Source organism: Ornithorhynchus anatinus, chromosome 14, assembly GCF_004115215.2.
Source record: "Ornithorhynchus anatinus isolate Pmale09 chromosome 14, mOrnAna1.pri.v4, whole genome shotgun sequence".
Taxonomy (NCBI): Eukaryota; Metazoa; Chordata; class Mammalia; order Monotremata; family Ornithorhynchidae; genus Ornithorhynchus; species Ornithorhynchus anatinus.
The window spans coordinates 12931857-12955597 of NC_041741.1; the positions used below are offsets into that span (position 1 = coordinate 12931857).

At 44.8% G+C, this 23741-nt stretch overlaps 1 protein-coding gene across 4 annotated transcripts in view; it reads right to left on the reverse strand.

Moving 5' to 3' along the window:
* Positions 1-11548, reverse strand: part of BAZ1A (bromodomain adjacent to zinc finger domain 1A) — a 73193-nt gene extending 61645 nt beyond the window's left edge. For 3 of the 4 annotated variants that reach the window (XM_039914048.1, XM_001511632.4, XM_039914047.1), the window contains exon 1: positions 11367-11548. In XM_039914048.1, the coding sequence (XP_039769982.1) occupies positions 11367-11479 (113 nt within the window). In that variant the 5' untranslated portion in view covers positions 11480-11548. The remainder of the gene's footprint in view (positions 1-11366) is intronic. The other variant, XM_001511658.4, reaches the window with a different exon arrangement.
* Between the last annotated feature and the right edge of the window lie 12193 nt (positions 11549-23741).

Sequence of the window (23741 nt, forward strand, 5' to 3'; positions counted from 1 at the left end):
CTGCACATAGTAAGCACTCAATAAATACTATTGAATGAATTAATACTATGTAAGACATGATTCATGCCCGCAAGTACATCTAATGGCGACTGGGGTTTAATTTTATAGGAAATATGTGGGCCAAGATTAATAAAAAAAACCCACTGGTTTTCAGAGTTCAAATTTGTACTCATTGTTTCATTAGTATACCTCTTAGCTATCTTTATAAAGTAACCAGAGAGTTTGGTTATCATTTGCTTAACATTGATTAGCTGAGTCAAATGTAGTAAGGGCTTATGTTTCATTATATAGCTGAAAACTGAATCACAAAGATACAAATCAAGCTTTTTTTAGGCAGTTGTATTCTAACAAAAAGCAGCTCAACTTATCTGAAATTAATTCAAAGGATGAAATGCAAATTGTTAATTTATAATGGAGTTTTCTGTCAAAAAAACAATGGAATAATGATGTAGGTGAATTTTTGTTTCATACTTTCATGAAATAAGCTTTTGCTTCAGTAACACTGGCCTAATTTTAGTCTATTTAGGCACTTAATAGTTAATGCCATTAGTAGTCTTTTTAAAATTCATTAAGTTTTCTCATTTGTACACATTTCCTAGCAATCATCATTTTCTCCCGTCTGTTTCTTTCTGATTGCTATTATTATTGGTGTAGGAGGGGGCAGGGGAAAGGGAGAGGCACAAGGGTTTTTTGCGTTTCAAAATTTTTTTGAACAATAGCCCTGGCTATTTCTGAGTAATGATTTTGACAGTAAAGGAAATCCAAGGTAAGCCAAGTACATCGATTTAGGAGAGTGAAGGCAAACCCAACTCCAGAGAAGACCTAATAAATTTCACTGAGGCTGAAAATAAGGAGGAGAAAAAACCCACAACTATCTGAAGTGTTATATACAAATGCAAAAACCACTGTGGCCTAGTGGAAAGAGTCAGTGGAAAGGGTTGGGAGTCAGAGGACATGGGTTCTAATCCCGACTCCGCCACATCTCTGCTGCGTGACTTTGGGCAAGCTGCTTAACTTCTCTGTGTCTCAGTTACCTCATCTTTAAAATAGGGATTAAAACTGTGAGCCCCTCATGGGACAATCTGACTACATTGAATCTACTCCAATGCTTAGAATAGTGCTCGGCATACAGTAAGCGTTTAAATACCATAATAAATTAATAGAGGAAGAAGCTCTAGATCTTGGCTCTGGTCAACAACAGTGAGGCATGGTGGGTGGGATAGCATGCAAAAAATATGAAAAAAAAGGGGAAAGCAATACAGGAAAGCAGGAGGGGAAAAAAAGAGAAATTGTTAAATGCCACAAGAATATAAATTCACTCAAAAACCTGGGAAATAAGAGGTCCACAGACAGGATGGGTTAAGGAAAAAGGAAAGAGAATAAGAGAGAATTGTGATAATAATTTATTATTAATAATAATTATTATGGTATTTGTTAGCATTTACTAGGTGCCAGGCACTGTTCTAAGTGCTGGGGTAGAGACAAGCTAATTGAGTTGGACACAGTCCCCATCCCAGATAGGGCTCACAGTCTCAATCCCCATTTTACAGATTTGGGAACTGAGGCACAGGGAAGTTAAGTGACTTGCCCAAGGTCACACAGCAGACACGTGGCAGAGCCAGGATTAGAACTCATGACCTTCTGACTCCCAGGTCCATGCTCTATCCACTAGGCCATGCTACTTCTCATAATTTATTATGTCTCCTTAGTATCCTTAAAAGGAACTTTGACCAGATTTACACAGACCTTTCACAAAAGGCCAAAAACTCCCTCCAACTCTTGGGTCTGTATACTGATGTCTGACAAAGGAGGAATCATTGATCCTTAGCTGCTCTGCAACTGTCTTTTAAAAGCCAATTCCCCTGTATAGGTAAGTTTTAAAAGTTTCTATTTCAGGCCCTGTACACCCTGGAAATGAACCTGCACGGTTCAGGCAGCAAAGAATGTGCCCTGAAAATTCAGCCCACACAGACTCTACCTGCATCATGACACTAAGGCAAGCCAGTGTGCAAGTCCCAGAATTATGCAACTAGACAGACTCAACTGGGCAGAAAACCTCTTTCCCCACCCATTCTATTCCTAGGCCACCTGCCCCCAAAGCCAAACGAAGCAAATGTAAAGACCTCTTTTACCATTACCAATCCAGAATTCACCTGGCATATGCAGTACTCTGAAGTCCCCATAAACTCACCGGCCCCCAACCCAGCCTCTGACAAGGCCCTGTCCCTCCCAAACTCCTCCCAACACCCCCACCGTGTATTTTTGGATCGGCCCTTAATAATTATCCATCCTAAACTCCACTCCCTCAGCATTATTGGGATAGCTGAGAATATCATCATGAAGCTCGCAGATGACTCTGAATCACAGGGGGTTGTTATTCATTTGGGAGAACCTAATTCAGAGCCACCTTATAAATAAGAGAAATGATCCCTCAAAGGATTTGGGTCACAAAAAGACAAGTAGCAAAGGCTTACTGTTGGTACAGATTTAAGATTGTCTATGCAAAAATACAGGAGACGACCTGGCATGCTGGGTGGGAACACATGCTAAATAAGAGCAAGAGATCCATTAATTTTTTTTTAAGAAGCGAATGCAATCTGAATAGGAGGATGACTTGTAAGGGCAGGAAATTAATTTCTGCATTCTGTTTAGCATTGGTCGGGCTTCTGGAGCTAATGAAGTTCTGATTTTCATGTTTTAGGAGACTATGGAGATAGGTCACCCAACTGATTTAAAGAGAAGGAAAACAGGCTGAGGGAAGGAAATAGAATTAGGATTGTTTAGCCTTTAAAAAACAAAGGATAATAATAGGAAGCTGAAGCTCTCTTCAAAACCAGGGATCGGAGACACATAATATTGAGGCTCAAGTGACCACAACCCAGAGCTCTCTCTCACTTCAGTACTCTTTCTACAAAATTACTAGAACTTTAAAAATAAGAGCCACCATCTGACTTCGTTAGTCTTGTTAAAACTTGTCAGAAGACCTATGAAAGTTAAGAACAATGACTTTCAAATTTTTCCAGTTTCTTGGAAAGATGGTCCTTACTGCACATTTTTTGCACAGAGATTTCAGCAATAATTTTAAGGCATGTTGGGTTTTATGTTCATTTACTTTACCAGGTATTTATCCCTTTGAACATGAAGATGCTTTATTTTCCAAGAGCCAAATTATTTATTTAATTTTGGCAAGTGACTGCTTCCAACAAATTTCAGTTAACCTATGACACAGACACTGGTAACAAGTTACAGCAGGCTCTGGAATAGTTTTTAAAATTTTACTCCCCCACAAAAATTTTTAGGGCCTGGAAGCTGGAGTGTCAGTCTGCAGATGCATTAAGTGGGCCACATAAGAGACAGACATCCAAGGAAAGCAGATAGCCCAGATGAGGGGCAAACCAGGAGAAATGAGGCTTTGGTGGGAGAAGTCATTTGGCTAGTGTCATTTGAAAGAGGAATGGTGCCCTACACAAGGAGGGAATCTAGCAGTTAAATTGAGGAAGAAAGGCCAACAGGTGGTAGACAGATGTTGAAACAATGGACCTTAGAGGCCCCTGGATCTCCAGGGTTCGAACCTAAGGGCAGGAGGAAAAAAGGAGGCAAAAAAAGTGAAGAGGAGGAGGAGGAGGATACTAAAGGTGACATAAGAGCTGAGGGGGAGGGTACTGTCAGCCTAAGGGAATGGAGCTCTGTCCCACTGTGGAATGCTCAGGTGGAAGATCTCCACAGTGTGACCGGAAAGCATGGAATATGGGAATGAGAAAAGGAGATTCCAAGGGATTGGGTAGGGGAAGGAGAGAGTAGAACTACATCCATTTCAGAGTATGCCAGTTGCCCAGGATGTACAAAAGTTTGTCCTGTACAATCCTGCTTGAGATGTAGCTCCTCGGCACATCGAGAGAGCCTCCTGATCCTGTGGCCTGGGTCCCATTAGGGATCACACAAGGAGGAGCAGGACAAAGGGAGGAGAACAAATGCCCAGGTCTGCAATGACCTCAGGCAAATCAAACATCACTAGGCCTCAGTTTCCTCATCTGTAAAATGGGGTTTAAAAATAACCCCCCCTCCATATTTCACAGGGACATTTTGTGGAAAAAAAATGACATATCAATGAACTTTGGAAAAATTAAAGGGCTCGAAGAATTCAAGGATTTTTGACCATCTCCTAAATCAAGTCGAAACAAGAAACCATTTAAACTACAGTTATTTTCTCTGGCTCCACATTGCTTCAGGGACCATGCTACTTGTTGCTCATTCGGGCCTACTCACTCAGCCAATTTATTATAATTGTTATTAATAAGAAGAAGAATAATTAGTAGTAGTGGTACTTATTAAAACACTTACTACGTGTCAAATACCAAAATAAGCACTGAGATAGATACAAGTTAATCAGGTCAGACACCATCCCTATCCCACTTGGGGTTTACAGATCACAGTAAGAGAGAGAACAGGTACTGAATCCACATTTTACAGATGAGGAAACCGAGGCAAGGAGAAGTTAAGTGACTTGCCCTACTTCACCCAGCAGCAAGCGGCAGAGTCAGGATTAGAACCCAGGCCACCGACTCCCAGGTTGATGATTTTTCCACTAGGGCACCCCGAAACCCTTTTCTGGCCAGCAAAACTTCGGGGTTGAGATGGATGGAATCACAGCCTATCAGTCTTAGCCCAGGTCCCTGACATTTGACCTGGGCAAGGCTTAACTGGCTGTCAATCTGAATGTATACACAGATCCAACTGAGTGTGTGTATATTATTATCTGTGCACTGGAAGCACACAGAGAGTGTAGGAGGTAGCTCTGTGGCAAACCATTAGCATCCTAATCACTCTACCAAGCCCTTAGTACAGTGGTCTGTACACAGTAAGTGCCCAATAAATACCATTGACTTATTGGCTGCCCAGGACCTGAACTCCGTCCTGAACTTCTGTGACCAAGGTTTACCTATCGCTCCCTCAGAGCAACTCAACATTATCATGTGCATTTTGTTTATGACTCATGGGACAAAGCCAATACAATCTGAAAAGCCAAAAATCCCAAATCACCATTTGTTAATGACACCAACAAAGGCAGTTTAGTTTGTAAACCTACAAAAAGGAGGATTTGCTAATAATATGAAAATGGTTCTTCGCCCTCGCTTCCTCTTTGTCCTTTCTACCATTGCTAAAGACAGATTTTGATCTAGTAAAAAGTTTCTGATCTCCCTTAAGGTTAACAAAATATTAGTTCACTAGTAAGTTGGAGAACATTCAGAAGCAAAGATGACAGGCCTCTGCAAATCTGTCTCTAGGGTTGTGGAGTTAAATGAATCAGAGAGACGCACGCACACACACACACCAAGAATGCAGGACATTGGGAAACAACATGACATTATGAATAAACTGCATTTTTTAGAAGGTATTGTGCAGCACGTCTTACTAATTCACTCTGGACTTCCCCTTCTCTCCTTCAATTCAAATTAGGGAAGTTTTATAGAAGTTCTTTTGACCTTTTTTTGCCCAACTGAAAGCCCGGAGCTACTACAAACAAGGCTTTTTGGCCAAGATGTCTGCCTAACTGAAGGTGATGTTTAATAATGCTGAGGTTCTGTGCTACACACCCGCTCAACCCACCACCAGCCCAACAAGAGCCTGGGAACTACCAAGAGATTTCTTAATAGCATTAGGGCAGGAAGGTGGGGAGGAGAGAAGAGGAGAGGAGGGGAAGTAGAGTAAGAACCATATCTGCTGCCATTTCAGGCAGTCAGTTGGGCTAACCTGACTGACACTCCTCTTTCTGGTTCCCGGCACATACTGGGGCATGACTTGGGTTCCCCAACACTATTTATATCTGTATAACACTTTCCCCACTGTCCTTTTTGCCCCCATTACTAATTGAGTCAAAAACACATATTGCCACTGGGGAAATCCTTCAAATAAAATCTACCCGGCCTGAGTGGACCTCTCAGGGAGTGTTTGTCTTTGCTCCTTATTTTAGGTGTCTCACCTCCCTCAAAAGGGTAGAACTGGGGTAATTGGAAACACTGGGGGTAACTGATTTCAAAGTTTCTATTGATCTACCACTAGGTGGTTCTCCAAAATAACTAATAAAGAGTGGTTGCTACATTTCAGGCGACAGCTACCCTACCTTCAATACGGCAATGTTTCACACCATTATAACAAATCTACCATCTGGAGGGTGGGAAAAAGTGCTTTTGTCCCTCCCTCCCTCCACCCTCCAAGCACTTAGTTCAGTTTTCTTCTCACAGTAGGCACTCAAACACTATTGAGACACCCATTATTTAAAGTATGGCACTGTTTTGGCACTTGAACTTATGACAAGTTAACTCCCTGGAGCCCTTCAAAAGTGGCTTCAGGTATGGAGGAGAAGTGGGAGGCAGAAGTCTACTTCAGCAGACCACTCACTTCTTTGATTTTGCTGCCCTATCCTGAGTCCTGCCTTGTCAGTACCAAAGATCTCTAACTTTGGGAAGTTCATATTAAAAAATAGATTTTTTTTTTTAGAGTTAAAGCTCTAGTTATCTACCTCTATTTGTATAGTATCTTTCATCCATAAACGGTCAATCATTAAGCTCCCCAGGTCTCCTGGAAGTGAGAGATGACCAATACGAGAGTCATTTTTAAATACTGATTTTAAAACCGTTAAGTCTTGCCCGGTGTCAAAAAACTAAGAAATTTTAACATTTTAACATGCTGTATATAAGTGGGGGGGGGGGGAGAAGGAGTCGGGGAGAAGCACATGCCGCTTTTGGGCTTGAAAAGGCAGAAAAGACCTTGTACACTGGTGAGGTTTTCTGTTTGCTCTATGGCCCCTCTCAAACGCCAAACTATCAGCCCACTTGCCGCTACCAATCCCACCCTCCTAGTGCCAAATTGTAGTTCTCCAGGGACTCCACAAATATACAACACGCAAAAGTGTCACACCAAAGTGAGTTTGGGGGAAAATCAGGGAATTGTCATGAAGGAGGCCTGAGCCCTAAGAGGGAAGGGGCAGGGAATGGAAGAGTGCAGTTCAAAAATTGCATTTAAAAAAGCACAGTCTTTGGGAATATGCTGGCCCTCAGCCAGGGAAATAAAGGAGAATATTGAAAAGGAATGTCATGTTAATACTTTCTTTTCTCTCTGTTATATGATAAGATGAAAGTGACAAATTTTTGGCCAGTCTTCAAAGAGTTTCAAATCCTGTTACTAACAGGTAAAAATGACTCATTATGCACCAAATTCAGTATAAAAGACACACGCCACTAAGCATGCAAGTGAAAATACAGAAGCTTAAACTGGTGAGTTACTACAGCCTTGTGCAAACGCCAAGATGACGTGGACTTTTTGGCCGAATCCAGCATGGCATAAACCTCAGAGATCTCCAAAGCACTTTTCCCACAGGCATTCATAAAGAACTTTCCTTGGGTTAAAACAAGATAAGGAACATTCAAAGATTATTCAGTGCTTCAAGACGCCTGTTTTCTTACTGCATTCAAACAGGACAATAATCATAGTTCTCAGTAGTACTCACAACAATCTTTACTCTGGAATTGCACTATGGTTTCAATAAACGTTGCTGGCTGAATTTAAGAAAAGTCTGTCTGCTACTCTAGATACAGAATAATAACCTTCAATCTTATACTCCCTCTGCGATCTCCCCACCCCTGGGAAAAGAAAGGAAAAAAAAAGAGAAAACTAATTTAGAAGTTACAATATTATATTTCCTCTCCCTAGGACCATGAGGCCCATGTGGGTGAGGGACTGTATCCCATCTGCTTCTGATGTATCTATCCCCAGTGCTTAGTACAGTGCTTGGCCCACAGTAAACACTTAAATACCCAAATCAGTACTATTACTGAATTACTTACAGTGGTTTAAAAGAGTAGGTGGTTACAGAAAATTTCCTGCGGATACGGTAAGCGTCACGACCGAAACCCATCCTTCCTTTGTCTCCTGTGCCTCTTCCCCATATTATTCTTTTTATCATCACCTTGCCTCTTACCTCCCCCAAAAAGTGGGGAAGAAACTTTCATATCTTCATGTTAAAATGGACACTAAAAGTTTTCCCCAGGAACTGGAGCAATCCACTTGTCTTCTAAAGTTTAGATTCAAGAAGATCAGAATGAGCAATGAAGAGATGTTAATCACACCCTTTAATGATTGTTTTTTCGTATCTACATTAATTTCCTTTGTAACAGTAAAAAAGGAAATAGAAGAGTAGTTTCCTCCTGTACCCCAGTCACAATACAATCAATGACGCAGTCTAGAATCACTCAATAAACATCACCCTTTCAAGTTACTTAATCCAGTTGCATTTAAGGTGTTACTAGGTGAAATCTATTTGAGTAACAAAAACAGGTCGTACAGGAGCAGGGCTAGGTGTGCACTCTTATTTCATGGTACTGATTCCATTTCATTTTATTTTATTTTTTACTCCCCCAAGATGCTAATTTTAACTTGATTGGGGTGGGCTGGGGGCAAACTGGGGGGGGTTCGCCACCATAGACGCTCACAGCAATGGCCTAATCCCAACGCATTCCCCGGAGGGGCAGGTGTTAGACTCCCTAACTCCTCCTACGAACACGGCCGGACCGCCACCCTACCGGAATCAAGACCCTTCCACCCAGATAATGAAAATCGGATTTTAGGCCACAGAGGGATTTCAGGCACGGCGGGGATGGGCTGGATTAAACCCCTCCCCCACCCCTTTTGGAGGAGCGTGGCTCAGTGGATAAAGCACGGGCTTGGGAGTCGGAGGTCATGGGTTCAAATCCCGGATTAAACACCCCCCCCCCTTTTTGGAGAGAGCATCATGGCTCAATGGAAAGAGCATGGGCTTGGAAGTCAGAGGTCATGGGTTCAAATCCCGGAATAAACACCTCCCCCCTTTTTTGGGAGAGCAGCATGGCTCGGTGGAAAGAGTCCGGGCTTGGGAGTTGGAGGTCATGGATTCAAATCCGGATCCGCCGCTTGTCAGCTGTGTGACTTTGAGCAAGTCACTTCACGGGGCCTCAGTGACCTCATCTGTTACGTGGGGATTAAGGCTGTGAGCTCCACGTGGGATAGCCTGCTCACCCTGTATCCTCCCCGGCGGCTTAGAACAGTGCTTGGCACATAGTAAACGCTTAACAGATGCCATCATATTATTATTGGAGGGTGGGGATGCGATCGATTCGGATGAGCGAGCGATCTGAAGAGCTCAGCTCTGGAAAAAAGGGGGCCGGGAAGGGGACCCTCAAAGGGGAAAAAGGGGGGATTTTTCCAGGAGAAACTAGGGGGTTGGAAGAGGTAGCCGGGAAGCGTTTGACTCCGATTCCCGCAGTCGGAGAGGGGAAAAAAGGGGGGGATTATTCCAGGAGAAACTAGGGGGGTTAGAAGAGGTGGCCGGGTAGGGTTTGACTCCCGACTCCCGGAATCGGAGGGGGAAAAAAAGGGGGGGGGGGAATTTTTCCAAGAGAACCTGGTTTTTGGGAGGGTTGGAAACGGTGGCTGAACCGGGCCCGGCTTTTTAGACTGTGAGCCCGTTGTTGGGCAGGGGTCGTCTCTCTCTGTGGCCGAACCGTACCTTCCAAGCGCTTAGTCCAGTGCTCAGCACAGAGGAAGCGCTCAATCAACGCGATTGAATGAATGAACAATAGGGATGGCACATGTCAGCCCGCTCCCCGGGCACCGGGATGGGGCGAGGAGGAGGAAGAAGCGGCCGCCAGAGTTCCCCACCACCTCCGGGGCGAAAGTGAAAATAATAAGGGGCTGCGATAAGGGGCTTTATCCGCCCCATCGCCGCCCCCGCCCCGTTGTCCTGGGCCTGGGGGGTGGGGAAGGAGAGGAGGAGAGCTCGGAGGCCTAGCCGCCGCCGACATGAGGCCGGTCCCGGCGGGAACAGCCGGTCCGTTCTTCGTCTTTTCGTTCATTCAATCGTATTTATGGGGCGCTTACTCTGTGCCGAGCACTGGACTGAGCCCTTGGAGTGGCCCGTTCGGGCACAGTTGGAGACCAACCCTGCCCGATGACGGCCTGGCAGTCGAAACGGGGGAGAGGGCACGGGAAAACAGAAACAAGACATCATCAAGAGAAACAGAATCAAGGGGAGGTACACCTCATTAAGAAAATTAATAGGGTTACAAATGATATAAAGTGAGCACAGTGCTGAGGGAAAAGCGTGTACATCCCCTTGATTGATCGTGATAGTGTTGTCTCGTTTTTGTTTCGTTCTGTTTTGCTCTGCTGTCTCCCCCCTTCTAGAATGAGCCCGTTGTTGAGCCGGGATGGTCTCTCTCTGTGGGCGAACTGTCCATCCCAAGGGCTTAGGCAAGTGCTCTGCGCATAGTAAGCGCTCAATAAATACGACTGAATGAATGAATGGATGAAAGGGGGGGGTTCAATCTGGGAAGGCCTCTTGGAGGAGGTGACCTTTCCAGGGGGCCTCGATGTGGGAAAGCCTCTTGGAGGAGGTGAGCTCTCCGGGGGTTGGGCTCAGTTTGGAAGGCCTCTTGGAGGAGGTGACCTCTCTGGGGGGGCTTCGGTGTGGGAAGACCTCTTGGAGGAGGTGACCTCAGCCTGGAAAGGCCTCTTGGAGGAGGTGGCCTCCCGGGGGGACTCAGTCTGGGAAGGCCTTTTGGAGGAGGTGAGCTCTCCGGGGGGCTCAGTCTGGGACGGTCTCTTGGAGGAGGTGACCTCAGTCTGGGAAGGCCTCTTGGAGGAGGTGAGCTCTCCGGGGGGGCTCAGTCTGAGAAGGCCTCTTGGAGGAAGTGAGCTCTCCGGGGGGGCTCAGTCTGGGAAGGTCTCTTGGAGGAGATGACCTCAGTCTGGGAAGGCCTCTTGGAGGAGGTGAGCTCTCCCCCACATCCCTCGTGGAGAAGCTCCGGACCCAGGAGTGCGAGGGCCGGGCCTTAGGGGGTCCCGTGTCGGGGTGCCTTCCCTGGGGATCGATTCCCTTCCCCTCAGCCCGGTTCCCGCCGGTCCCTTCCCCTCACAGCTCGCGCGGTGCCCGGCCTCGTCCTCCTCCTCCTCTTTCTCCTCCTCCTCCGTCCGTCCCTCCCTCCCTCCCCGCTGCGGGGATCCCCTCCGCCATGGGCGGCCTCTGAGGCGGGGAAGGCGGGGGGGGGGGGATCCCGGAACTGCCCAGGACAGCCCGGCGGCCGGGGACATTTCCCCCCCCCCAAAAAAGAGCCTCCCCACATCCAGGGGGTGGTCGTCGTTGCCCCCTCCCCCGTCAGGAGGCCGCTCCGACGAGGCCGTTGGGCAGGGCCCAGCGTCAAAAATAAAAAAAGAGGGGCGAGGGAGACAAAGGGGGACACACACACCCACCCACCCACCCACCCACCCACGACGCCGGAGAGGGCAAGGGAGGGAGAAGGGCGACCCCGGGTTTTGTCCCTCCCGGCTCTTACTCGTAGTGGCGGAAGATCTCGTTGGTGACTTTACAGTAGAAAACTTCCTCGTCGGGCCGCAGGTCGCCCGGCGGCTTCTGCCTCACAAACGGCTTTCGGTGCAGCAGCGGCATCGCGGCCTGGGCCCCGGCCCTCCCGTCGCCCTGGGCCCGGCTTCTCCCCTGAGGAAAATTGGAGGGAAAAGGATAAGGGAGGTGGGGAGGGAGGGAGGGAGGGAAGCCGGCGACGGGCCGCACTCCCTCCTCCTCCTGGCGTCGGCGGCCTTTTGTGTGAGTGACACGCCGCCGCCGCCGCCGCCGCCGCCGCCGAGGAGCGAGGCAGTGAGAGGGAGTGAGGGAGGAGTGGCGGCTTCTCTCTCTCCCTCCCTCCCTCACAATGGGGCCCTGACGCTGGGCCTCCCCCCTCCTCCTGCTCCTCCCCCGCGGGGCCTCCCCTCCCCGCCAAGCCTCACACAATGTGCTCAACGTGCTCGGCCCGCGGACACCTTCGGTGGGCAGGAGGACCTCCCCTCCTCAAAACCCCCCCACCAGGCTCCCCCACACAGTCCCCCCTTTCCCTGTCTCTGTCCTTTCTCACCTGCGGTCACCCCAACTCCCACTTAACTAGAAAAAAGGGGGAGAATCAGCGTGTGTTTCCCCCCCCACCCAAAAATCTCTCTTGCTCTGGTTCCTCCTTCTGTTGCCCCCACTTGGCCTGGGAATCCTGGCTCCCCCCTCTCCCTGGGAAGTTTTTGATCTACTTTCGGCTCCGAAGGAGGAAGAGCTGCGGGGAGGAGCCTTTTCACTTCTCCCTTCTACCTCTTTATTGGCCGCTCTCTGACTTTTACAGCCTGTCACTGATCCAGGAAGAGGCAGCGAGAGACAGGGAGAGCCGTATTATTAATTAATGGAGCAGCCCCTGGTGAAGGATCGGAGGCATCCTCCATGTTTGAGATGATCAGCCCAAAAAGATCCGAGGGGGGAAAGGGCCCGGGGAGGGGGGAGAGAGGATAATCATCAGGGTGGCGGTCTAAAAAGCCTTGGGACCAAAGCAAGGCTCAAAAGGGGGGTGATGGGATCCAAAACAGCGTTCGTCGTGGGTCCCAAAGAGATGAGGGAAGGGGCAAAAAGGCCACGGAAACTAAGGGTTTTCATTACTTTCCCCAATGCGGGAGCGTTTTCCGTCAGCAGCGATCAGAGCGCCTTGCTACTCAAAGGAATTAGAGTTAAGGAAAAGCCCGTCTCTGTAAGAAAGAGAAGCCCCCGCCTTAAAGGATCTGCCCTTTTTTCGTACCCGCTCGGGATTATCAATCACAGAAGTAAGCGATTGGTAAAGGGGGTTGATCACCAGCCATACACTTAACGAGAAAGAAGTCACCTGGAGCAAGGTGTAGTCCTTGAGCTGCGGCGTTACCTTGTGTTTCGCACAACTCTTCAATCAAGGCTGGTGAAACTCGATGTGTCTTTCTATCCCCAATTAGCCTCAAAGACAGCCAGTAGTTTCCTGTGACGTTGGATGTTTTAAAACGCTCTGCTATTTTTAACAGGCATTCAAACTCCCGCACCCGTCAGTGTTTTTGAGTTCATTAACGTGATTTTAATTCGAATGGCAAGTTTGGGTGAAGATTTCCTTCTGGGTTTTGTCAGCTTGCAGAAAGTTTGGAGTGTTAAATTATCAATGCGATCTCTCCTAGTTCCACTTTCCATTCTTGTCAGTTATTTGCCTGATTCGCGAGGTCCATTTTTACATTTTGAAGACAACCCCATGAGTAACAGAAATTAATTCGAGTCACAAAAAAAGTTTCTCTGGGCCTCAGACAAATAAAGCCCACTATAATAAGCTCAGGGGTTGAAGAGTAAGAGTTATGCTTATCAATTTCTCTTTCACTATAGTAGTTACCTTTTAATTTCACTTTTCCCTCGATTTATATTGAAAGAAGTTCAAGAATAGATCATTCGTTTGGCCGATGTAAGGAAGGGCAATAAGATATCATTCAAAGGAATTTCAAAAAGGTTCTTTCTCATTAATGGTAAAACAAATCGGACAGTAGCTGCCACAAGCAAAAAAAACCTCAAAAACTAAAATGCAATTTCATAAACAGGCACATCATAGTTACAAAACTGTAGACAGGTGCAAAAATTTAATCTAAAACTCACTCGAGTATGAACAGACAGTATGCCATTTACAATGCTTTTACACTGACAAAGTAAAACCTTGGCAAATAAATCTATGCCTTTTTCTGCGGATAATACACTATACATTGTCACTGTAAAAGTAAAGGATTTGGAAATGTTCCAGGTTGCGGTTGGTACACTCTGGCCTGGGTCATCAAAGACACTTAGTACATAACCATCCTGTGGTAGCTGCTGAAAATTGCATTCAGCGAACAATGTATCCTTCTAAAATTGATATCTGGCTGATCTCCTGAAGGTCTTTTTGGAATCTCATTTTGAGTAAATGATTCTGAGTTTTCCTATTGAAAATGTTCAGGCTCCAGTTGAGTGAGGATAGAAAGAACAGACTGGAAAGGCTACGGATATCTTCCATCTGCCATCCTGAAGAATATAAACTCCTTGTGGGCAGGGTTATGGCTACCAATTCTACCGAGCACTCCATAGAGTGTTCTGCGGGGAAGTGCTCAAAAAATATTATTGATTGAACGATCATAATCTCAATTGGAAATATAACTCTACTTTGTGCCCCATCAATCAAAAGTACTGGACACTTGCTGGGTGTAGAGCCCTCTAACTGAGCACTGGGGAGAGTGAAATAGAATTAGCAGACCCGATCCCTGGCCTCAAGGAGCTTACGGTCTACCAGGGGTGACCGCTACTTAAATAAATTACAGATAGGTGAAAGCACATACTTACTCCACAGTAGGGGGAGGTGAGTACCCAAGGGATTAGGTGGTGTAGAAGTGCTGAATGGCATATTGGGGTGATTATAAACAGAGATTAGGAATTAATTGGGAAGGCATGCTATGTGCTTTCAGGAGGGCTTTGAAGATGATGAGAGCAATGTGAAAGGGAGAAAGAAGCTCCAGACAAGGAGAGAAAAGGGTGAACAAGAGGTTGACGGTGGGAGTGACATGATCAAGGCACAGTGAGTAGGTTATCTTGAGAGGAAAGAAGGGTACAAGCTGAGGGAGAAGAGACTGGAAAGGAGTTCCCTGTAGGGAACTCCCTGAGGGGGCACCGATTCAAACTTGAAGTGGCCCATTCAAAACCAATGGGCAGAAAAACTCTTCTTTGGGTGGTGGAAAGCATCCAATGTGTTCCCACTGAAAGCTGTTCGGCAGGCTCAAAAGGAGTTTGGAGAGATCCGTAGACGAGGTCCTCGGTGAGCTCCCCAAACCCCACCTTAGCAGCTCTTTGACCCTCTTCCCCTAGGAACTCTAGCTTCCCGAGGCCATGAAACATGGACTGAGGTGAAGTCTTTCAAGAGAGACACCATTACAAGCCCCGGTGGCTGGGGGGGTCCAGGTTTTAGTCTGCCCATTTCCCAGTTCCCCCAGCCCCTTCTCCACCCACAGTGCCCCTCTGCCTCCTTGTCCCATTCCCAGGAGCTCCCTCCACCTTCCCACAGCCAGGAGGGAGGGGTCACAGGGCACATATCCAACAAGATTAGAGCAGTTGGGTGACTTGGGGCGCAAACTGTTGCCGCTTGAGTGACTTCTCCTTTCCCTTTCAGGCAGAGACTCTGCTAAGCCCTCCCGAGGATATAGGAGTGGAGAACCCATCTCGGAGCAATTGTGATGTGAGTGTTAACTGTATAGCAAACTGAATTGGGAGGACTTGGGGACCGTATCTTTTTTTTTTATTGTATTTGTTAAGGTCTTATTACATGCCAGACACTTTACTAAGCGCTGGAGTACTAGGCTAGTAGCCTGTAACAATAAATGGATTAGAGGTTAGTTACATCAATCCTTAGCTTTAGTTCCCAATATAACAAGTTCTACCCCTTTCTAGCTCTGGGTTATTGGGAGGATTAATCAGCTAATACCTCCTTGGAACACTCTGTGAAAGACTCTCCAGGTAGACCCAGGTTACAGCCACCTCACGGTACATTCAACGCTGCGGACCCACCCGGCATTGTTCGATATCTTACCTTGGGTTCCAAGCACCCCTTGATATGATCAGCCCAAGGATACAACCTATATCACTGGATATCTTACTCGGTAGAGAAGCCTGGCTGCTCTAACATTCCAGCGGTGCTTCAGGTCACCCTGCTTCCTCCCGATCAGGTCTGAAACTAGGCAGTCAATATGAATGGATCTGGGAAGAAGCTTTGCCTAGAATTTGTGCCAGATTTTCCAGATTTGAGAACAGCGGGGCCTAGTGGAAAGAGCACAGGACCGGGAGTCAGAGGACCTGGGTTCTAATCCCGGCTCTGCCACTTGTCTGCTCTGTGACCTTTTGCAAGTCGCTTAACTTATCTGTGCCTCAATTATCTCATCTTTAAAATGGGGATTAAGCCTGTGAGTCTTAGGTTGGATGTAGATTGTGTCCTAACCCATCATCTTGTTTCTACCCCAGTGTTTAGTACAGTGCCTGGCACTTAACACATACCACATACACACACACACACGCGCGCATGCGCACACATACACACTGAAAAAGATATAGGAAAGACGCTTGAGCAGATTACCAAAGTTGTATGTGAGTCAGTGTAGATGAGGATGTAAGATGCAAATGAATTAATTGTATCTCATTCAGAGGAATCAGGTCGCTTCCTTCTTTTTCTCATCCACTGGGCTGATTCTGTACTCAATAGTTCTTTCAAAGCCCTAGAAGTCTCTAACTTTTCTAAAATACGGAGGCTTAGGAATCATTGTGGAATTTTTAAAAATGCATGCTAACTGCATGTCTAGGAAGCGTGTTTACCAAAAGCCCAGCTCAAAAACTCAAGGCACTTCCAACACTGTAATTGAAATGCCTAGACTATAGCCAGAGGAAAATAAATTCGTATATTTTACTCCTTGGTGCACTTAACTATGCGCTCTAGCTGATGGAATGCTTTCCCAGTTGACCTAAGTACTCTCCATGCACAGATATCATGGTTAGAGAGCTGCCAAATGGAACAGCTGCATACTTGTCTAGAGAATACAGTATTTACATACTTACACATATCCGCATTCAGAATGCCCAAATGTAGCCTGATGCAATTACTTACAGGTATTGGCTGTCTATCCTAACATCCAAATGAGAATGCTGAAGGAGGTCTAGCTGTATTATTTGGCTTACCTAAGTGGAGTTGCTTTTTTGAGCAACTGGCATTTAATTTGAACCTCGACCACACAGATGTCTATCTTCAAGTTTCCTTTTACTTCAGGTATCAGACACAATCAATATAAAGTTGAAATTTGCTGAACTAGAGGCCCTAGCCTGATTATTCCCATTTTGAAGTATACCTTTTTTAGGTGTGACAAACACATTCCAAAGTAACCAGGTAGTGAAAAAATGAAAACTAATTTGTATGTTTCATGCATTTACAGAAAGCAAGTACAATAAGTGTCGAAATTCCCCAGATAAAAAGGATCCAAAAAACTGAAAGGAAAATGAAAATGAAAAGGTTTTTTTTAAGGTTAAAACCATTTAACTCCTTGATGTGTAGGCAAATTACAATTCTGAAGTCTCATATGTAAATTTGAATTTGCTTAGACAAAGACATGTCTGCCAGGAACAGAGCTATCATTAAGCAACCAGAGCAGTTGCTCCTGGCCTTTAGAATTGAGGGGGCCTGATCTTTGTGTTCAGGGGCCTATCTGTAATTCTTTGGAGAACTCCACTTCCCCAAAAGAACTGTGCTTAGACCTCCAAACACACAGGTTATCCACTACTCTGAAAGCATCAGACTTTGGGGTTTGGAGAGCAGGATGTGTATGCAGAGATTTGACACACCTCCTATATGCCTAAATCTAGGACCATCAATCCCAGGAATTCCTGAAGGCACTAAACTTTCCCGGTTCTCCCAACTTTCACATTCACCAACCCTGAAGGAAGGTTAGGCACTCTATATAGACCTTAGCCCTGAGACGCTCCAGGAGCATCTGTCACTTTATTGACAATTAATCAGTGGTATTTATTGAGCACCAATTCAGTGCTATGTACTGTAGTAAGCCCTTAGGAAAGTACAATACAATAGAGTTGGTAGACATAGTGCCTGCCCACAACCAGCTTCCTGTCTTGAGGAAGAGCTTACAGTTTAACATGTAAGTTTAATTAACACTTCTTTTACTATTCTTAAACATGTGTACAAAATATAATTATCAATACTGTATATAATTATCAATACTGTATGTAATTCAAGTGACTCATTATTCTACCCACAACCCCACTGCAGTTACGTACATATCCTTCTACTCTACTAATTTCCCGATCTGTAATTTATTTTAATGTCTGTCTTCCCCTGTAGGCTGTAAAGGCACCTTTTCCCCACCGCGCGGCCGGCCGTCGCGGGAAGGAATCGAGTCTACCAACTTGGTTGTATTGAACTCTCCCAAGAGCTGAGTACAGTGCTCTGCATCAGTAAGTGCTCAATAAATACCATTGGTTGATTTGAAAAAAACACATGCAAACAACATGCCTTATTCTATTGCAAGAATCTCTTTAATTTAAAAAATCACAGGTTTTTGTGATTGCCTTTTTTTGTTAATACCTCTGTCTTCTCAAAACTTTATTCTTTTCTACCTTTTAATTATAAATTAGAAGTGTTAAGTTCACTGATTAACAAGTTTAACTTTACTCCAGAATATATTCCTTTAGGTGACTCCCACACCCACTACCAATCTAGGGGACAAGTGTTCTGCACACAGGAAGCCTTCAATAATCGGCACTGATAGGCCGACAATGCCATTTGACAATGCATTTCGGATTCTTAACATCTCAAATTCTGTTAGCCTACCACCAGATTTACCTTAGGCACCGAAGTAATTAGAACTAGTAAGTAGGGTCAGAAAAAAGAATGATCAAAACTATACCTTCAGATCATTTTAGATGAAAGAAAATTACATGGATTACCCACGGAGTGTGAACATTTTCACCTGCAACAAAATTTCCAGTGGCCCAACCCACACCGATTCCACTCAACCAAAAGAATCCAATCATATGCAATAGCTAAATTTCCATAGATTCCCCTTTAATAAAAATATTGTAAGCAGAACGATCAGAAGGTAGTGGGAGGGTTTAATAAATTTCTTCAGGAATACCCAGTGAGAAATCCAATCATAGTGACAGCCAGAGCCAACCAAATCAGAGGGATAATTTTTCTAGGTCCCAGTCCTTTTGTGAGGTAGCACAGCCTACCTCCCATCCCTGGCAGCTCCAGGCAATGATACATCCCCCCCCACCCCCCCATATGGGCATTGAGAAGGAGAAGAATGATGATAATTTTTAACAGTATTTGTTAAGTGCTTACTATGTGCCAGGCATTGTACTAAGCCCTTGGGTAGATATAAGATAATGAAGTTGGACACTGTCCCTCTCCCACACAGGGCTCACAATCTTAATCCCCATTTTACGGATGAGGTAACTGAGACACAGAGAAAGTGAAATGACTTGCCTAAGGTTACACAGCAGACAGTTGGCAGAGCCAGGATTAGAAACCAGGTCCTTCGGACTCCCAGGCCCATGCTCTATCCACTAGGCCATGCTACTTCTCTAAAGAGCATTTAAAGAGAATAACTTTCCACAGTAATAGTTCTGTTCTTCAAGCCACCCATCCCTAGACTTAAATTGGGATGGGGTTGGACCCTGGAACCAAAGTCTGTGAGGCTCGATCTGAGGAGCGGGCTATTTTAGGAGCAGAATATGAGAGCAGCTGCAAAATTCTGGTGTGCTGGGATCACCAAAGTCCTAGCATTACCCCTGCTGGAGCAGCAGCAACCGGGGTATGAGGGAGACGTGGGCTTGCCCCAGAGCAAGGGGACCCAGATGTTTCAGAGATAATAAGCTCCCTCCCTAAATTCTAAATTAAAGGGATCATATTTTCAGTGGCCCAAAAAGGACAAAGAGTCAGGGCCTCTACTGAGGTGGGCCAATGGGTCAAGATGAAGGAGAAGAAAAGGTCAGGAAAGGGAGACCGAACAGAGACAGGCAGAGAAAGGTATAGAGAGAAAGAGACCAGTAGATTCAGGGAGATAGAAACAGAAACACACAAACCCCCAAGTGCATGGATTGGTTTTCCAGCAAGTCATGTGATAGGATGAGGAAGAGAATCAGGGGATCAGTCTCCCATCCTGCTGAAGCTTCTGCTGACAGGAGACAAGTGATGCTCTGTGTATTCATTCAGCTTTGTTAAATCAGTCTTACTTGATTGCATTTCAAAAACGTGGCATTGGAAGTCTTTCAGAAAACTAGATGATATTCCACATATCAAACATATAATATAGCATCCATCAATTGATCCTATTCATTGAATGTTTACTGTATGCAGAGAATTGTACTAAGCCCCCAGGAGAGAACAAACAATAATATAACAGACACATCCCCTGCCCACGAAGAGCTTATAGTCTAGATGGGGAGGCAGACATTAATATAAATAAATTGTGGATATGTACATAAGTGCTGTGGAGCTCGGGGGCAGTGGTTGATGAATAAAAGGAGCAAGCATGATATTATCATCATCATCATCATCACCATAAGCAAAATTTATTGAATGCCTACTCTGTGCCAAGCACTGTGTACTAGGTACTTGGGGGAACATACAGAAGAAGATATGCAATCCCTGCCCCGGAGGAACTTAATTTAATGGAGAATAATAATGATAATGATGGTATTTGCTAAGCGCTTTCTAAGTGCCAAGCACTATTCTAAGCACTGGGATAGATACAAGGTAATCAGGTTGTCCCACGTGGGGCTCACAGTCTTAATCCCCATTTTGCAGATGAGGTAACTGAGGCACAGAGAAGTGAAGTGACTTGCCCAAAGTCACACAGCTGACAAGTGGCAAAGCCGGGATTAGAACCCACGAGCTCTGACTCCTAAGCCCGTGCTCTTTCCCTTAAGCCACTCTGTTACCCTAAAAGAATCCCTGTTTGGAAAACAAGGGGCCTCTCAAACTATTGCAACTCTAAAGTTTTAGGCAAGCAGGTTGCTCGGTGCTACCTTGATCCAAAGAAAGACTATGGACTACAAACTGTAGATTCTAGACCGCAAGCCCTTTGTTGGGCAGGGGACGTGTCTTCCGACTCCATTGTGTTTCACTCACCCAAGTGCTTGGAACCAATCCGGTTCAAGCTCGCAGCATCTCACAGCGAGAATATCATATCAGCCTCTTCTCTAAGTCTCTCAGCCTCCAACTGACTCCTTCTTCAGCCTATACTACCCACTGCTGCTCATATCATCTTTCTATGGTATGTGGTACATCATGTGGTACATGTGGTACATGCCTCTCCACGCTTCAAAAAAAACCCCAATTACTATACATTCCCACCTCAACCTGGTGAAAGTCCTTACCAGTGGCTTCAAGGCTTCCCACCAGCTTTTTTTTTTTATGTGTCTGCTACTCTGAACACCCACCCTTCATCTCCTGTAAAGGTCATTTTCTATATGTGCTTTGCTCTTGACTTTCCCTTTGCTCATGCACTACTCTCTACCTGGAATTCCCTTCTTCTACTCTCTACCTGGAATTCCTGTCTTCTTCAAAGGCAACCCAGAACACAGCACTCTACGTCTTCAAAGCTTTCCTGAAAACCCACTTCCTTGCAAAAGCCCTCCCTATTTATTAGACTATTTTGAAACATTCGGAAGTAGGGGAATGCCTGCCAGAGTTACACTATGAGTGATGGTCAGACTCAGCAAGCATCTTGAAAATAGCTGGCTAATGTGGGCAGAAAAGACCAGCAGCTGCTAAAATCAGCACCATACCGCAGACATTTCGGCTGTAAAAGGGTTTGGAATGTAGGATCCTTCCATACGTTTAACAATGAGCCACCTTCTTAGTTCCACCCTCTGTTCCAAAGGGAACATGCTTGGCCAGAGTCAAAGGAGTGCAAGTGATGCTGGGCAAAACCCCTAGAGCTATAATAAAAGCATTCACACAGGAACTTGGCCCCAAAGTCTTTGGGACTGGACCGAGGCTCATCCATTCTCAAAAGGCGAATCCATCATTATTATCACAATCATCATTATCCCTTCCTTGAGCTTCTCCTACTTGTAAAGATGAAGGAGCTCAATTCGGAAGAACTTATTTCCACCCGCCTGCTTTTTTAGAATTTGAAATGTTGCACAACTGAAAGAATTCTAAATGATATTTATTCGACAACTGGTGACTGGTATGGATCTAATAAATCAAACGGCTCAAAGAGTCTTCTGGTGAAAAGATATGCTGCAATTGTGACTAGATAATTAGGCCCCAAACGCTTCCCATTGCTATTTCTCTACATGAGCTCACAGTATGACTTCAGTTCCATTGTTATAGGTTTTTGTTATGAGAACTCTAAAATATTTTTTGGTTTGGGCATGGTTCATTGTGTCAGTGCTAAGACTTGAGCCAAATTCTTGCATAATTCAAGAATTTGTTTTCTTTTAGACAATAAGCTGTTAATAACTTAATGTGAACAACCCCTTCTCAATTAGTTTATTCCTTACAATGAGATAGGTTTAATTGTTCTGCAGTATTATATACAAGTGGCCCCTGAAAGGATCCTTGACGAATGATGATTTTATTTAATGAGATGCTACATTTTGTTGTTAAATGTGGACCTCTCATTTTAGTCTGCATTATCTGAATTATGTATCGTAGTCTTCCTTTACATTTTCTTTATGCAATTTACTATTTCCAGGAAAGAATGTGCATCTATTAGCGATTTTCCATTTTTTTAAAAATGGTATTTGTTAATCATTTACCTTATGTCAAGCACTGTTCTAAGCACTGGATTAGTCAGGCTACTTACGGACCCTATCCCACATGGGACTCACAGTCGAATAAGAGGGAGAGCAGATATTGAATCCACATTTTGCAGTTGAGGTAACTGAGGCATAGAGAAATTGGGTGATGTGTGCAAAGTCACAGAGCAGACGAGGGGCAGAGTCAGGATTAGAACCCAGGTCCTTTGGCTCCCAGGCCTGTGCTTTATCCACTAGCTAAATAAAAAGCAGGCATTTCAGAGGGTGCACAAACAATCCCCAATTTTAAAAATAGTTTGACATCTTTTCCACTTTTTTTTGCCTTGTTTGATTCACATACAATACTTTACAGTTGAGGAAGTCTTTGACAGGGCTCCAAGAGATGGAATTTTTGATTGCCAAATTGTCTCCCCTGAGTAGCTTTATTATTTTTTTAGCAAAAAACTGTGACCATGTTGATCATCCTTTTTTGTTAGCAGTTACTTTTCAAAATACATGTAAAAAGATGTTTCTTACTACTTTAGTTCCAGAACTAGTTTTTTTTAATGTTTTTTTTGTTTGTTTGTTTGGTTTGGTTTGTTTTTGTTTTTGCCAGGCAGTGGACTAAGCACTGGAGTAGATACAAGAAAATCAGATTGGACACAGTCCGTGTCCCACATGGGGTTCACAGTCTTAATGCCCATTTTACAGATGAGGAAACTGAGGCACAGATAAGTTTAGTGACTTGTCCAAGGTCCAAGCAGACACTTAGTATTCTTGTTGATTCTTTTGAAACCATCTTGTGTGAATTACCTCTGTCCAGACATTCACTGTCCTTATCAAGCTTGTACCCTCTCCAGGAATGCTTTGTGTCATAAATATCCCTCCCCTTGGAAATGTCCCCAGTAACCTTTTAGGGGCTAAAGAATAAAACTGTGCAATGGGTCTTCTTCACTTTAGAAGGGTTTTTTCTTCAGGGATTTTGCGCTCTATATTTTTTAACACTAAAAATTCAAAATAATGGAAATGGTTCAGCGTCACAATTTAGATGGGGGCTCAAGAGAATTCAGGCATGTTTGGTTTTTCTTTGCTCCAGTTATAGATGGCTTATAGACACATACTCTTAATTGCTCTTTTGGATTCAGGGACAAATTAATCCGTGAATTAGGAATGATTAATTTTGTTGAAGTTGTTGAAGTTTGATGGAGTTGTTTGAGATGAGGAAAGAATATTTTCAGGTGGTCTCAATCAGAAGTGTTATTACAAGGGTCATCAGGGACAGGGTGAAAGAGAATGTTCTTTAATGTACATGTTAACCTTGCAGATTAGGGAAGACTTACAAGTGTTGAGGGGAAAAACAAAACCCAAAACTAATAATTTGCTCTTAGTGACCAAGCTCACTGAGGAATTCTTTTTGGCAGAGAAAGTTGGAGGCCTGGCAGTAGTAGTAGGGTGGAAGAAAGGTGGGCTCAGGAGAGCTCCCATCTCTCTTCTTTCTTTTGCCTTTCTCTAATAAAGGACATCAACTCCAACAGAGAAGGAGAAAGAATGGATGTTTCCCTCTCCTCTC